The sequence below is a fragment of the Pleurodeles waltl genome, chromosome 5 (genome assembly GCF_031143425.1).
Source record: "Pleurodeles waltl isolate 20211129_DDA chromosome 5, aPleWal1.hap1.20221129, whole genome shotgun sequence".
Classification (NCBI taxonomy): Eukaryota; Metazoa; Chordata; class Amphibia; order Caudata; family Salamandridae; genus Pleurodeles; species Pleurodeles waltl.
Window position 1 is genome coordinate 776,946,691 of NC_090444.1, and position 14,976 is coordinate 776,961,666.

The 14,976-nt window shown below is 40.4% G+C and overlaps 1 protein-coding gene across 5 annotated transcripts in view; it reads left to right on the forward strand.

Moving 5' to 3' along the window:
• RRBP1 (ribosome binding protein 1) overlaps window positions 1-14,317 on the forward strand; it is a 287,797-nt gene extending 273,480 nt beyond the window's left edge. For 2 of the 5 annotated variants that reach the window (XM_069234754.1, XM_069234755.1), the window contains exons 28-31: window positions 1,602-1,694; window positions 4,684-4,767; window positions 8,349-8,444; window positions 13,861-14,317. In XM_069234754.1, the coding sequence (XP_069090855.1) occupies window positions 1,602-1,694; window positions 4,684-4,767; window positions 8,349-8,444; window positions 13,861-13,899 (312 nt within the window). In that variant the 3' untranslated portion in view covers window positions 13,900-14,317. Of the gene's footprint in view, window positions 1-1,601; window positions 1,704-4,683; window positions 4,768-8,348; window positions 8,445-13,860 lie in introns of all 5 variants that reach the window. The other 3 variants (XM_069234753.1, XM_069234752.1, XM_069234756.1) reach the window with 2 other exon arrangements.
• The last annotated feature ends 659 nt before the right edge of the window (window positions 14,318-14,976 follow it).

Consider the following 14,976-nt stretch of genomic DNA (forward strand, 5'->3'; position numbering starts at 1 on the left):
TCTGTAGGGTCCTCTCCCCAGGGTTTGTTATCCCACACAATGTTCCACTGTCCTTCTGCTGCATGTTTCAAGGAAGGGAAACCCCTCTACTCACTCCGCTAATGCCTCCTCTGCAAGATGGGCAGACCCTCAAACAATTCTGGCTTGCCGGGCCCAGGACGGGCATAGGGTGACTACCACTGCCAAAATCAATACCGAGGGCTCCCAACACTGTATTCTTCCTAGGAGGGGCTGGGCTCCTCTCCTCCAGGCTCTGCCTCTGAGCGTAGTGCTCTGCGGAGTCAGGCTCATTCACCGCCCACCGCACCCCTAACCGGGAGGATGGTCAGACACCGTTCATCGTGACTCAAGCATCTCTAACCAGAGGGCTGCAGCCTCTCCTGTGGTTCCCCGATGCTTGAGGCATCAACGTCACTGCATAAGAAAAGGACCACAGCTCTTGGCCCCTAGCGCTCGTCCAGGAAGGTCGCCTGTCTCCAACCCTCCATGCCTGCTTCTCTCACCACACGGCCCCCTCATTGTAGGCCAGCGTCCCACTCGGTGCCCCTCTGCATGATGAAAGGGGATTGCTTGTGCCTGAAGGAGATGTTGAAAATTTTCCTTGCGTCTACACCAGCCTGTTTACACTTGGCACAAGATTATGCCGGACTGTACAGGGACTCGTAATTCAGAATTTTGCATCCACCAACTTGCCTGGTAGCCACAAAAAACCCTCTCACCTGTTAGTTTCATTCTCAATGCATCCTACAAGTTTCATGGACATATGCTAATTCTACTTGACTTTGTGCTTTTAAGTCCCTGGTGCACATAATCTAAATTACTTGAACCAGCCCTGCTTTTAAGACTGGTCCAGTGTTAATCACATCAAACATTTCCACTATCATTTGGACATCTGTATCCTATGGATATGCATTCATATATCACACACTAGCTTTTAGTATTACACATGTGTTCATGTCAGTTTGCTTCTGTTGTACAATAGCAGTAGTGTAAGATATTTCCATTGTCTATTCCTGTTAAATTCCCTACATGTGTTTACTGTATTATGTAATGCCTGGGGGTGTATTTAAGAGATTTAAGTAATCCGAGACATGCCCATGAAATCCTTTTTACGTGTAGCTGGCTGGAATTGAACTGAGTTTTCATTTGTTTTGATCTAAAATTAGTAGGCTTAGTATATGAAAATCCTGATGTCAGAATAGGTGGGATATACTCACCTTTATAGTGTTAAGTATTCTAATGGTTGTGGTCCTAAGTGAGCATTGCACTTTTTACTTCTATTTTATACACCCGCACAGCACAGGACATTTCATTTCACGTTTACATACGTCGATACCTTTATTGTGGTCTTACATTTTTCAAACACTTACGTTCAATTAAGTTTTTCTTAGAGGTAAAAATTAATTTAAAACTTGAAAGTTACCCAGTGATACATAAACTATGTCACCATATATTTTTCCATATACTGCAAACCGTCACATTTTATAATGTTGTTTTTTTTTTTTTTTTTTTTTGCTTGATCAATTTTGTTTGGTCCGTAAAGATATGCCGGCCACCGGCAGTTTCACATATTGAGCAAAGCTTGCCGATCCTTGTTTCAGGTCAGACAACATTTGAGTGAAATGAAGATACATGTACATGATGAAGAAGTAGTTGTGTCACATGCTGCCCAAACTGAGCAAGAACCTGGCGAGGTTAGGGCGGTGAGACATTATTTTCCAAAGTGCTTCACCTCACACTCTGCATGTGCATGAAATTTAACTTTCTTTATATCGTAACATAAATGTTTTCTCACAAAGTTCCATGCTGTTTGAATGTATGTTTTCCATGTGTAAATATTTCTTTTCACACATAATTTATGGGCACTTATAACACCTTTAGCTAACAGCATGATTATGTTCAATATTGAATAAAGATGTTAATGGACTTTGAAACTTTCATTTGAAAGTATGTGTTGAAAGTTTACATGCTTCTAAATCAATGTATGCACGTCTATTACTGAGTACAAGTTTAATTTGTGGTTGACCTTTTTTGTTACATAACCAAAGCATATATATACATTGTCTTATCTTAATGACATTTCGCCCCTAAACCATTGTGAATATTGCCAATATTAAGGCACAACAGTTCTTTCATTTAGAAAAAACTGACCAGTGATTAAGAGTTATGTTTGCTGCTTCTGTAAATACCAAAGAGAATCCTATGCCTCTCAAATGGATTATGATTTTTTAATGTAATTATTGATAGTTCACATTTTCCTGCTTGACATCTTTTAACACCTATTGCTTTAGTCTTACCAATGCACTGTCCTCAGTAGCAGGGCGGATAAAGAATGAAAAATGAGCTCCACTGTTCATTTAGTTTACTTGAGACTGAGGGGGTCATTCTGACCCTGGCGGTCACCGACCGCGGAAGCACCGCCAACAGGCTGGCGGTGCTTCCTGGGCCATTCTGACCGCGGCGGTAAAGCTGCGGTCAGAAAAGGGGAACCGGCGTTTTCCCGCCGGTTTACCCCTGGCCTAGGGAATCCTCCATGGCGGCGCTGCTTGCAGCGCCGCCATGGGGATTCCGGATGGCGGGAACGGGTGTCGTGGGGCCCCTGGGGGCCCCTGCACTGCCCATGCCACCGGCATGGGCAGTGCAGGGGCCCCCTAACAGGGCCCCATAATGATCTTCAGTGTCTGCTTTGCAGACACTGAAAATCGCGACGGGTGCCACTGCACCCGTCGCACCCCAGCAACTCCGCCGGCTCCATTCGGAGCCGGCTTCATCGTTGCTGGGTCTTTCCCGCTGGGCTGGCGGGCGGCCTTTTGGCGGTCGCCCGCCGGCCCAGCGGGAAAGCCAGAATGACCGCCGTGGTCTTTTGACCGCGGTGCGGTCATTCGGCGGTTCCCGCTAGGCGGTTGGAATGACCGCCTGAGTGTTTTTTGAGATTCAAAACTAAAATATGACAGAAGCAAAAGATGGCGATGAATTAGTACAATAACTTGCAAGATAGTCCAAGAGCTCCACAGATATTAAGTTGGAACAACCTGCAAGAATTTTCTAGATATTCAGAAAGCAAACAAGTGAGAGCTTTTGTGAATTAGATCTTTTATTTATATATTTCATAACAACCACTCAATATAGACTGTTAAGAATAAAGTCGTATTTCAATTACAGTTCTTATGATTTGGGGGGAAACAGATTCTGCAGTGTTTAAACATTTGAGTTGATTCATTGCCCCCCAATAATCTGATCGGCTAAAGGATCATTTTTCAAACTATTTTAGCTCAATTGAGATTTACATTTTCTGTTTTATCACTTGCATGATGTGATTATTGTAGCATTAGTGAATGTTGAACTGGCCTATGACAAAAAGCTTTATTCTAGACCACAGTGCTGGCTTCAGTATTTATCCCCTTCATAATGCTGCTGTCTGATTAATGTTTGGCTCTTCGAAAATCAGTTCCATCTCGAGACTCTATGCCTGGTCACTGTGAAGCGAAGTTGGCCCACAGACTTTCTTCCTGGCCTACAGCTTAATTATCCCTGGAAGATTAGATATTTTCCCAAAATAACTTGTCAGGTGCTCATCACCAGTCAGTCTTTTTCTTGGTTATTCCAACTCCCTGTTTAAAACAGATGTATTCACTTTTTATATCCAAATTGTGATTAAATAGCTTCATGTGGTCTCTTTTGAAAAACACAGTATTAAAATCATAAATCTTTATTCGAGAGCTCTAGGCTCAAAATTTGAAATCATTAAGGTTACCACTATTGGACATTCGTTAGGACTTACAAGAGTCCGTGTCTGAAGCTGAGTTGAGTTCAAAAGCACCATGAGGTGACAGTATACCATCCTATTTTGTGGTCGAGATTGGATGGCTTTCATGTTAGTCACAGTTGCTTCTCTGTTGGTATATTTTGTAATTTTGTCCTACTACGAATGCAGCATTAAATACAACCCGAGCCACTTTAAACACCAGTTTGCTGTATTTTAGAACCACATGCTAGTCACTAGAAAATCAGCAGCACAAACTGGAGCTGGTAATTGATTAGATTTCTTAATAGACCATCCTTCCACGACAATACAAATATGAAGAAATAATACAGCTCCAGAAAACCAATCACTAGCAATGCCACTCGGTCTTGCTTACTTTTACATACAAGCGAGACAGATTAACATTGCCAATGCTTGTTACTGAATACTATCCAGTCACTGATATGTTTAAAGCAGTAAAAAATACCCACTGAACTATCAAATCCACCACTTATTATATCTAACTTTCCTGTTTTCACCTAAGTGTAATTCACTACTCCCAGCTTTAGTTTCACCCTATTAGGTCCCTTCTCATTGTACGACAGAAAACAAGTAACAATGTAGACCTATGCCAAGGGAAGTGATTCATACCTTGTAAAAAGCACAATTTTTAAGATTTAGCCTGCAAACAAAAAAATCCTATTTCTGGAACTTCCTGTGTCAAGTCCTAATCGACAAATAACTTGTCTTGTGTCCACTGTGGTAGTGCATATCCGTTTGTTTTTAAAAAGATACATTAAAATTCTCCAAACATCCTTTTAATAATAGATGTGCCTACAAAGAAATACATTCATTGATCTTTGACTTACTGGTGTGTATGGTGACTGTTTTGTTTTGTTTTTAGATTTTGTTTTACTTAAGATATTTTTGCTTTTGCCTAGTTGAAAGCACATCTGGAGCAAACAGAAGCAACTCTAAATGAAGAGCAAACACTGAGGGAGAAATTAGCCGAAGAGTTCGATGAGGTACTGAATTAAGGTTTTTGTTGAATGTTCTTGCCCTGATAGTTGTGTTTCGTTGTTTATGCACATTCATTAAAAAGGAGCACAAAGTAAACATGTAGATTGAGAATTGTGCATGTTATGATTCATGTGTTATTAACAATATTATAACTTTAATCACGTGAAATGGTTGCTCTATTGGCTTATAGGTTTATATTTTCTTGATGTATTGCAAAAATTAGGCCAAAAAGTGCTGTAACCATATAACTCTCATCAGAAATGAGACCGCTTTGTGGTGTGTTGTAATGTTACATAACTGACTCAGATTTCTGTAGTGCTTATTGTTAAAATCTATAGTCATATTGCCTCTTAAAAAGATATTTCTTCATCCATGAATGTCAGATAAATGAGAAGGAAAAATATATTATCGGTAGTATGCCTTGTTTGAAAGGTCAGCCCATATGATAGAACTGCTAACGTCTCTGGAAAGCATCCTGAGAAGTGGTCTGGTAGACAGAAAATGCCCGGAGATCAGAGAATGAAGAGATTAAATATCCCAATATGTATTGCTGTTTATATGTTTGATTTGAGTGATTGCATTCAGTACAAACTATAGATTGTAACCAGTGTTCTAAAAGCTATGATGCCTGTGTTAGTTCTGGAAGAAAACCGAAACTGTGAGTCGTTGTTACCTTCTTATTACACTCACTATTAACAAATTACATACTAAAATCGTGTAATACTTATATTCTTTGTGAAATTTAAAAATGTAACTACAATAATATCATAGCATGCATCTATTAGGTAACTCATTAAAAAGTGTGGGAGCCTGGATTTCATTGTTTTTTAAATATCCCAGTATCACAAGCCCTAATTGGCAGGGGACGATTTTGAAGATAGCGCAAAAGCAATACATTAGTTCCTTCTGTGTCACTCAGTTTGTTCATGTTGCAGCCACTAGATATTTAATTGCATTAAATATGTGTTCTGTGTTGTTTCCCCATGTTAAGCGTGCACTAGTACTTTTTAACACCGAGGCAATCCTCATTCACCAGTTTCTTAAAAAGTTGTGAACATGCTTGAAAGTAGCATGTAAAAGCCTCTCTAGTTTTCTGATTTTATGTGCATAGGATGAAGATTATGTGCTGTGTGGTTGTTTTGTCCCGTCCCCATTATTTATAATTACATGGTATGAGATGATAGAAATCTGCTTGCCACCTTGATTGATTCTGCTGGTACTTTTATTTATTTGAAATCTGTGCCCTCCCTATTCTGTTCACCTAACACAACATTCGAAAACACACTGGTACAGTCTATAAAAAGAAAAAACAGGGGTGGTTAATTGACACATGGTAAGAAATCATCCCATGAGTAAATGCTTGTTTAAAGATCTACCACCCAACTAGGCAGTTTATTTGTGCTTTCCCAGCTAATCTCCTAGAGCTGATTGTATCTATCCTTTCCACCACCTCTACAAGGCAACCTGATTGTTTGGGTGGATGATCTCCACAATGCTTATTCTCAATTTCGGGATAACTTGGGATACTTCACACTTATCAAGACTCTTATGAACAATGCATGGTACAGTCTAGATCTGCTGTTCTCACCAGTTGAAACACCTAGCAACACCAAGAGCCAGCTCCGGCCCTGCTTGGTCAGGTCGTCCTCACATCCACTTCACAGTGCTATATAAATTCCTATTGAATGTTACTAAACCGCCATTTGCCTTTTTTTGGATAGGAAAGTGTAACAGTATCGAGGCTGTTGACATCGTTCACTGATCTCACCCACTCTCTTTTTTGATGATCCACTATTCATCCTAGGTCATCTCTACCAAATCCCAGTTTTACTATCAGTTCTTGGCGTGGTAGCCTTGGCAACTCAGTAAATGTTATTTTAAAGAGCTCCTACTTCCGAAACGAATGGTCAGAGCACTCAAAAGATGCTGATAGACCTGAGCATCACGTACTGTGGATGAAACACAGCCTTTTCAGAAGTAAAAAATGCCCACATCCTTTCTCAGATAATTAAAATATTCTGTTCTTCTACAGAACTCTTTCAGAAGAATTTAGAAATGATCATAGTTATTACTAACACAGCAGTGCAACATGTCACAAGCTGTACAAAGACTGATGTCTTGCTTTAGGTACTTCTTTAGTTGAAACAAATGCTGTAAGTCAGGCCGGTATTGGCCAGTATGCTGTTAGCTTGATTACGACTAGTTTCAGAGGTCACCACCTTGATAAAACATCAAAAACGCAAAACTGGCTGCCACTCACCTCAGTCTTTACAATGTGAAGCATCAAAGTGACATTTGTGGAATCTTGCCTCATGTCACAAGAATAATTGGTGCATCCCTAAATTTCTGGTGAGGTCAATCAAAAATAAAAACGTGCTTTGTAAGCCCACTTCCTAAATAAATGCTGAACATAGCACCTGCCAAACAGATCCACCTTAGGTCTGCAATCAAGTGCACTGATTCCTGAGTTGGAAGTGGCTTCTCATTCATCCTGCCTAAAAACTAATACACTCCTTAATGGCATCCTTCTAGGTTTTAGGCCTCACAGGGGCAATGAAATTGCCATAATAAATGTCATAGAGGAAATGCTGTTTGTCCGGGATCGTGGACAGATATGTGCCTTAAGACTTCTTGATCAGATCTTGACCTTTGACATAGTCAACGATAATAATTTAACAAAGTCGACCAGAATATTTTTATTTTACACATCAGTCTTGGGGTCTGCTACAAGTGTTTCAATGATAGCCTGTTTTCTTACACTGTTCCCATTAAGCACAGCTACATTCTCTTTTATTTGAAAAAAGTGGCTGGTGGTGAGCCTCAAGTATTCTCACTCTCATCATTTATCTTCAGCAACTAATTACTATCCTCAACATTCTGATAGTTATTGCATTCCACTGACACAGATTTATATTTAGACTCCGAATAAATCGTGAAGTCCATGTCCCCTCAATGTGAATGCCTCTCCCATGCACAATTATGGCTGACGTACATACAACATCTTACCCAACACACAAACCTCTTTTGCTCTCTCAGTATTGTTAAATCCACACACAGATTTTGTCATAGTCCTCCATTTCAAAGGTTTCATGCCGTTGGTAAGTGTACTTGCATTCCTGTGCATCAAACTCCTGTGTACCTTAACTTTATAGATTGTCTCAAATTTGATAGATTTCATGTTCGTTTGTGTTATGTTAGGTTCTTGAGTTCAATTACCCCAAGGGTGTCCTGACACTGACAGTGCTGAGTATTAGTGAGCAAAGAACAGTAGTTAAAAATTAAAAATTTAGATTTTAAGAGCTTTCCTAAAACAAAAAGTATTTTATTAGTTAATTACTGATAGCTAAAAATGTTGATAATTCTGTGAAAAAGGTGAAGCTTCTGACGGAAAGTCTCGTCTCACTAAAGATAATGTATTCTTGTTAAATGTACTACAATAGTAACTACTACAGAATTTGTTGTGTGATACCATGCAAAAATAAAGACTTAATTCTAGTTCATTTTAACAAATATGTGTCACGTTTTCAATCCCAATATTCGGAAGTTCAGTTTAACCTTCAATTTTTTAATCCTGTCTTCACACAAGGCTGCAGCATCTGCTTTCAGCGTCCGAGCTGAGTTGGCGAAACTAAGGTTTGAGGGAGAATTAACCTCTGACGTGGAAGAGGTTGCACAGCTAAAGGTAATTGTCATCTGCTAAATTCGTGAGATTGTTTTATTTTAAGTTTGGCGTTTGTGCTAAATATAAATAATAGATCAGTTTAGCCAATCTCTGTTGGGTTAACAAGACATGAAGCTCAGACACTTTGCAATAATTTGCAGGATTGTTCAGAATAACCATTTGCCCCACCTCCCTCCCTCCCCGCCCCCGTGATTTTGTGGGAAAGACTTAAAAAGAAAAGACACTAACACGAGACTTGGGTCAAGCTGCGACCAAGTTGCAACAGCTTTCGAAAGCTACCCAGCAGTAATTGTCTAAGGAAAGGGAAAATGTAAAGAAATTGCATGGTCTACTTCAAGAAACAGTCTGCTAGTTATTTGTTTTTCCTGCCTCACTAACTGCAGTACACGTCATAATTCTTTTGTGTGTTGCATGCATCTAACAGCAATTGGACGGTCGGACCCTAAAACTAAAAGTTTTTTTAAAAAAAAGGAAATTGGAAATTAATGCTTCCCTTTCTTTGCTCATTAATTTTTCAGCAAAAAAAAAAACCAGAGTAGTGAATATTTGCTGACCTGTTCCAAACAGTAAATACATAATTGCAACGGAGGCATTGTTCCTATTTTTAGTCCAATTATGACCTTTCCGATGATTTTGGTTTCAGATAATCTTTGACCTCAACTAGCTCAACCCACGTTTTGATCCCATATAAAAAGAATGGCCTCTTTGACTTCTCTTTTAAGCCGATTGTTTACGTGCGTTCATCAGCAAAGCATGGGATCCTTCCAAATCAACACCCAGCATTAGAATGGCAATTTCTTAATCGGTGTTAAATTAAAATATATATATATATATATATATATATACTTTTGGAGGTCAAATATGATCGGAAAGCGGTGGCTAAAATAAAAAAAAAATGTATTCGACGATCAAGACTTAAACTGAAATAGGAAGCAGTGAAAATGTGGGCAACTTTAACGAAAATGCTTAATCAATGAATAGTAGTACTGATATCAATGTATTCATAATACTGACCTCATTGTACGAATAAAGTGCTTTTGTTACTGAATGCTGTTCAAAGGACAGATAATGTCTTCTGAAAAGAACTTGCAGAACATTTGATTTTTTTTTTTTCTTTTTGCTGTCATTCGCCTCCAGGTATTCCCCTCGAGATCTATTATCTGAAACTGCTCTTGTGTTATATCTAAGGTGGGAGAACCTCCTGCCTGGTTTAGCCCAGTTCTCCAGTGTACCCTGGCATTACAGCCCAATATCAGAGAGTCACAGGCAATTATTGGGTGTAATCATAGGACAGTTTGATGTAAGATAGCCGCCTCATTAAGGGTCTCACTGGGGACTCTCCCCCATCATTCCAGATATTTATCTTTCCAGCCACTTCATTCGTGGAGCCAGAACTTGCACCTTCTATTTTCTACGTCCTTTGCATTGCGGCTCATATTGTATATAAGCAACAGCCCTCCACTCTAAGCATAGAGGCAGAAGGTTACCGAGCCATCTTCTACATATCTTCGTGTGAGCTAGTAAAATCATAGGAGTAATTTGGCACTATCATTGGTCAACTTGACTTGATCCTGCAACTTTTGGGAAAAAAAACAAAAAACGAAAGGGGCTTACCTGGAATGTTATAGAAAGTATCTCACCCACTGCATTACGAACATCTTCCCAAAATTTGCTGATTACTGAGTATTCCAAAACATGTGCAAATAGTTAACACCTTCAAGCCCACATTTCTTACAACTGACCATACCGCCAGTCTTCATTTTTGATAGCCTTTCTGGGGTCCAAAAAGCTGTGTGGATGGAAAACAAGTAATTTCTCTTAGATAGGCAGGTTTAACTGTGCCGTACGAAAGATTTGTAGATGCTTGCCATAAATCTCTTAATTGCATCCCCGGCAAGCATTCTCCCCATAATTCCTCTGGCAGCAGGAAGTCTCCATCTGTAAGGTCCACCATCAACCAATACCATTTTGTGACTTCCTTCTTCATCAGAGCCTTTTGATTTAGTAGCTCTTCCTACTCATGCAGCACCCCCCACCTTGTTATCCAGAGTATGCACCCAACTTTGCACTTGCAGATATTTGAACTTCGAAACTTTTCCACCCACCTCCAAATTAATGTCCTCTCAGGACAGCAATATGCTACCTTGATAAAATTGGCCCCACTCATCAGGGGGATTGTGAAACTATTGCTAGTCCTTTCCAGGGAACCTGGGAAATTCCATATAGGCGCACGCTTGCTGTAAACTCAACTTTTTGAAAAACCTAGGGTCACCAAATTTATATAAATATATAAAAACCAAAGCCCTCATTTTGAAAATTTGTTATAATGGCTCTATAAACAGTCCCCACCCCTGACTACCATGGGCTGCTCAACAAGCATTTGCTTTTTTTTCCAGAAAAAATGCCCACACATAGTACTGGAAACCAGGAAGTGTCAGTCCTACTTTCGTGTTTTTTCTCCTCATCTTTTTCCAAGTAATACATACACTCTTTTAGGCCCAGATAAAGCTGTTTATCCTGCCCTGTAATTTACCCAAACACTTTTTCCTAAACATCAGTGGCACTGAGTTGAAGATAAACGTAAATGTAGGCAGAATACACATCTTAACCAGATTGACTCTAGAATAGTAAGTGGTATATGCGCCCTACTCTTCATAAACTTGAAAGAGTCCCTCAGAACCTTTGCGAAGTTTATTTCAGAAATGTTATTAATGTCCTGTTGATAGGAACACCCAAATATCTCATTTCGTTTTTAATGAGTGCACCCTCCTTTGGCATATTTCAGACCATGACTTCTGTCTTATCATTGTTAACCAAATACCCCACCACCCTTCCAAACTCTACTGTTAACCTCTCTGAGCTGGCTGAGCCCCCTTTAAATTAGACGTATATACCATAAGATCATCAGCATAGAAGGCGACTTTCCATTGCCAACTGTTGCACCTAAAGGTACTATATTCCGCTCATTTCTAATTTTACATGCTCTATATACAAGTCAAATAACAATGGTGACAATGGCCACCCCTGTCTCGTTTCCCTTGCTGTGTTAAAGGGCAGGGTTAGAGAGCCATTCACCAGAACTTTTGCAAGGGGAATCTGATATATCCTGTGTCGTATCCTACAAAATGTTTTCACAAAGTTGAAGTTCTTAAAGTATGTAGGTATGTCCAGTTCACTCTGTCAAACGCGTTTGTAGCATGTAAAGTAGCTACTGCCAATGGTACCTCACATGTTGTGATTAAGTCTGTTGAGCCAAGCAGCCCCTGTATTAACTCATGTATGTACCTTCCCTTTACAAACCCTTTTTAATCATCACGCAGGTGCCCACCAACACCACTCAATCTGTTAGACAATATTTTCTCAAAAATCTTATAGTTGCAGTTTTAAAGGGATAGTGGCCTTTAAGAGTCACAGCTGCTTCTCCTTCTCTCCGGACAATTCTGCAGCTGCTGCACCAAAATCTCCACTTGCAGCTTCAGCGGACCTCCTTTAATGACACACCTCCTATGCGGTGCTTGTCCTGTCGGCCCCAGTGCTTGTGCTGTCTCTTCCACAAAAGGGTTTTCTTGCTGCCACGTTTCTTCGGCATCGGAGGCCAAGCGCACCTCTCGACCAACGCTCCAACTTGCGGTCGGTCTGTGCCCCCTCCACTGCGCCGGCTTACACCAGAGTGCTCCGCACCGAGAGTATCTGCCGCCGTGGCTACCAAGGCCCACCTCTGTAAGTACAGGAGTAACTAAAGCGACCCAGGCCCTTTTCTGCTACCTCTCACTTTGCTAACTTGAATACCAGTTCATTCGCTCACTTGCTCCTCCGGACATGTACTCTTTAGCGTGGTGAGACCATCCCAGTAAGGTGCTCATGTTCTCTTTCCTTCGCTGTCTGATTTCTTGAAGAACATTCAGTTTTTGTAACGACCGTGAGGCGCAATAGGCTAAATGAGGTATTATGGCATTCTGCAAGAAGAAAATCTGGACTGAAGGTCCTCTAATAGGTGGCAGGAAGGGATTTATATATATGTCAGGGGTGGCTCCTCCGCTATAGCGAGGAGCGTCGCACCTTGCCAGCAGCAGGAACTGCAAGCATTTAAAAATCAAATGATAATAAACAATCTTTATTGTTGTTTTATTTTTAAAGAAGCGGGCCATGGGGGTGACGAGCAGTGAGGGGAGTGCACAGAGCACTCCCCACAGTGCGCATGTATGTTTGGCCATCTGTCTTGGGCCAGTCAAACACACACGCGCACAAGGGCTCACTGTAACCTGGCACTGTTGCCGGGTTGGAGAGAGCAAGCCCAGGCTCCAAAGATGAGAGATTTTTGGGAACATAAAAGTTGGAGTTTGAGTGGGAGATAATTTTGTAGGACATGTGAAGAGATTGAGTAGGTTAAGGGTAGGTAAATGGCTCCAAACACTTCCACACCTTAAACATACGGTCTCATTTTCCTTTTCTTGCTGCCATAAGTTGGATAAAGTAACCCCACTATGTATTATAAGGATATACCAAGTCATTCAAGAGTTTTAAGGTCACACAACGTTCAGGTGACCTGCAAGCCGTTTAAAAGGTTTTATGGGGTGCTGTATTCAGTATTATGATCCCCCCTGTTGCTTTCTCCCAGCCCACTGTTGCAGATTTGGTTACATGTATTTATGATAAGACTAGCAGATCTGTTTAATACATGTTAAATTTTAATGTAAAAGTAAACCCACCTCAACCCCACTTGTAATTTGCTGCAAATGATTTTCATGTGATGTGCCACGTGTGCCAGTGTTGCGCTTTAGAACATGGAAACCAATGCCTCTTCTCCAGTGGTAGGTGGTAGTTTAGAGTTTTTGCAGAGCAGCACGTTTCTCCTCCAGATTACTTCTAAGGGTCAGGCACAGAACGCGAGGGAGGCGTTAAAGTCCTTTCATACATTACAGTGAAAATGTAGTACTCATCTCGTGTCTGTCGGAAAAAAAAATCCGCGAAAGCTAAAATAAAGCAAGTTTAAAAGCTCTGTCTTTTAATTGTTAAAGTGGCGGTTACAAATTGCGATTCTGCTCTAGAAGCTGCTTTACATTGTCCCTCTGACAGAGTAATAAATTATTTCCATAGTGTAATGGTTCCACTTAATTCTTACAGATAATTAACAATGTAACGTTTAGGCTACAATAAGCACGGTAGGAAAAGTGTATGCAGAGGCTGGAGAATTCCATGTCACTTTTGTTTCTTTTTGTAGGAAATATGTGGTTGTTTATTTTCCAGTGATTTAATTAATGGCTCTGTTTATGCCCTTGTGAACATCTCAAGATACACAATTATGAGAAACTGTTGTCGTAACCTTTGTCATCAAGTTGGGATGAAACCAGGCCTGATTTTGGCATTTAGTTTGTAATCTGACGTACTAAATTATGTAAATACATTTATTTTCTAGGAGGACAGCAAAGAACCAAAGGATGGGACATCTGTTTGATTCGTTTACGAGCCTGCTGCCAATTATCAATTTACCATATTGCCTTACACATTCCTGAAGTATATGCTCGATTGACTGTAGATAAAAGGAATAAAAGCTATTAGTGAGCCAAACTATTTGTTACAAAATAAAACACTGCAAGCATGAATTTTTTTAATGTTTTTTAAAAGACATTCCAATAGGAAAGCTCTGACTGTGTCAGTAAGCCCAAACCAAACCTCTATTCTATGTATTAACTAAATGCACAAGTGTATGAAAAGGGATGAACATGTACGTTTGTACATTAATCTGTGCAATTGTTTCTTTTTTGTTTATTTTGGAGCGAAAGGAAACCTGAATGTAAGGTACACGGCTGCAATGAAGATAAGCATCTTCAGTTTTTGGATATGTAATGCCAATAAAGTCTGATTGCAGCCAAGATGATGTTGTTTTGTTTACTTTACTGATTTAATAAACGAAAATGGGGTGACATGAAAAACATGATAGTTGTACATAAAGGACTTTTTTTATTGTTCTTCACAAAAAGTACTTTTAAGTGAGAGCAAGGAAATGTAACCCTCTCGTGCAACCTGATTATAGGGCAGTTCCTCAATGTTGCCTCTTTCCTCTCTCGATGAACAATGTGCTTCTGCGGTCTTCCCACCCTGCCATGTCCCCCTCCCACACTCAAGTCTGCCCTTGTTACACCTTTTCTCCCCACTCCCATTTTCCTTTCCCGTGGCATAACTGTTTTCTACTGTCCCTGTCCTGTCTGGTTCCTCTCCCATATTTTGACTAACTTACCCTTCTTGTATTTCTCTCCTACTTTCAATCTTCTGTACCTCCTCCTTGAATTGGCTACACATCCCCAAGATTAGCATCAGGGCGACCAGCTTCTGCTGGCTCCTGGGGACATCCTCTACAAATTCTAGCGATATCAGGAGAAGCTCACATGATAAGAAAGTATCTTGTTAGACACAGGGATCAGATCGGACCAAAGGTTTTGTGCAGGCAGTGCCAGTCTTGCTGCATACAGTCTGCAGGGTCCATGGATAAGTGAGGGCGTCCTGAGGATAGGGTACTATCTATCAGTTGAAG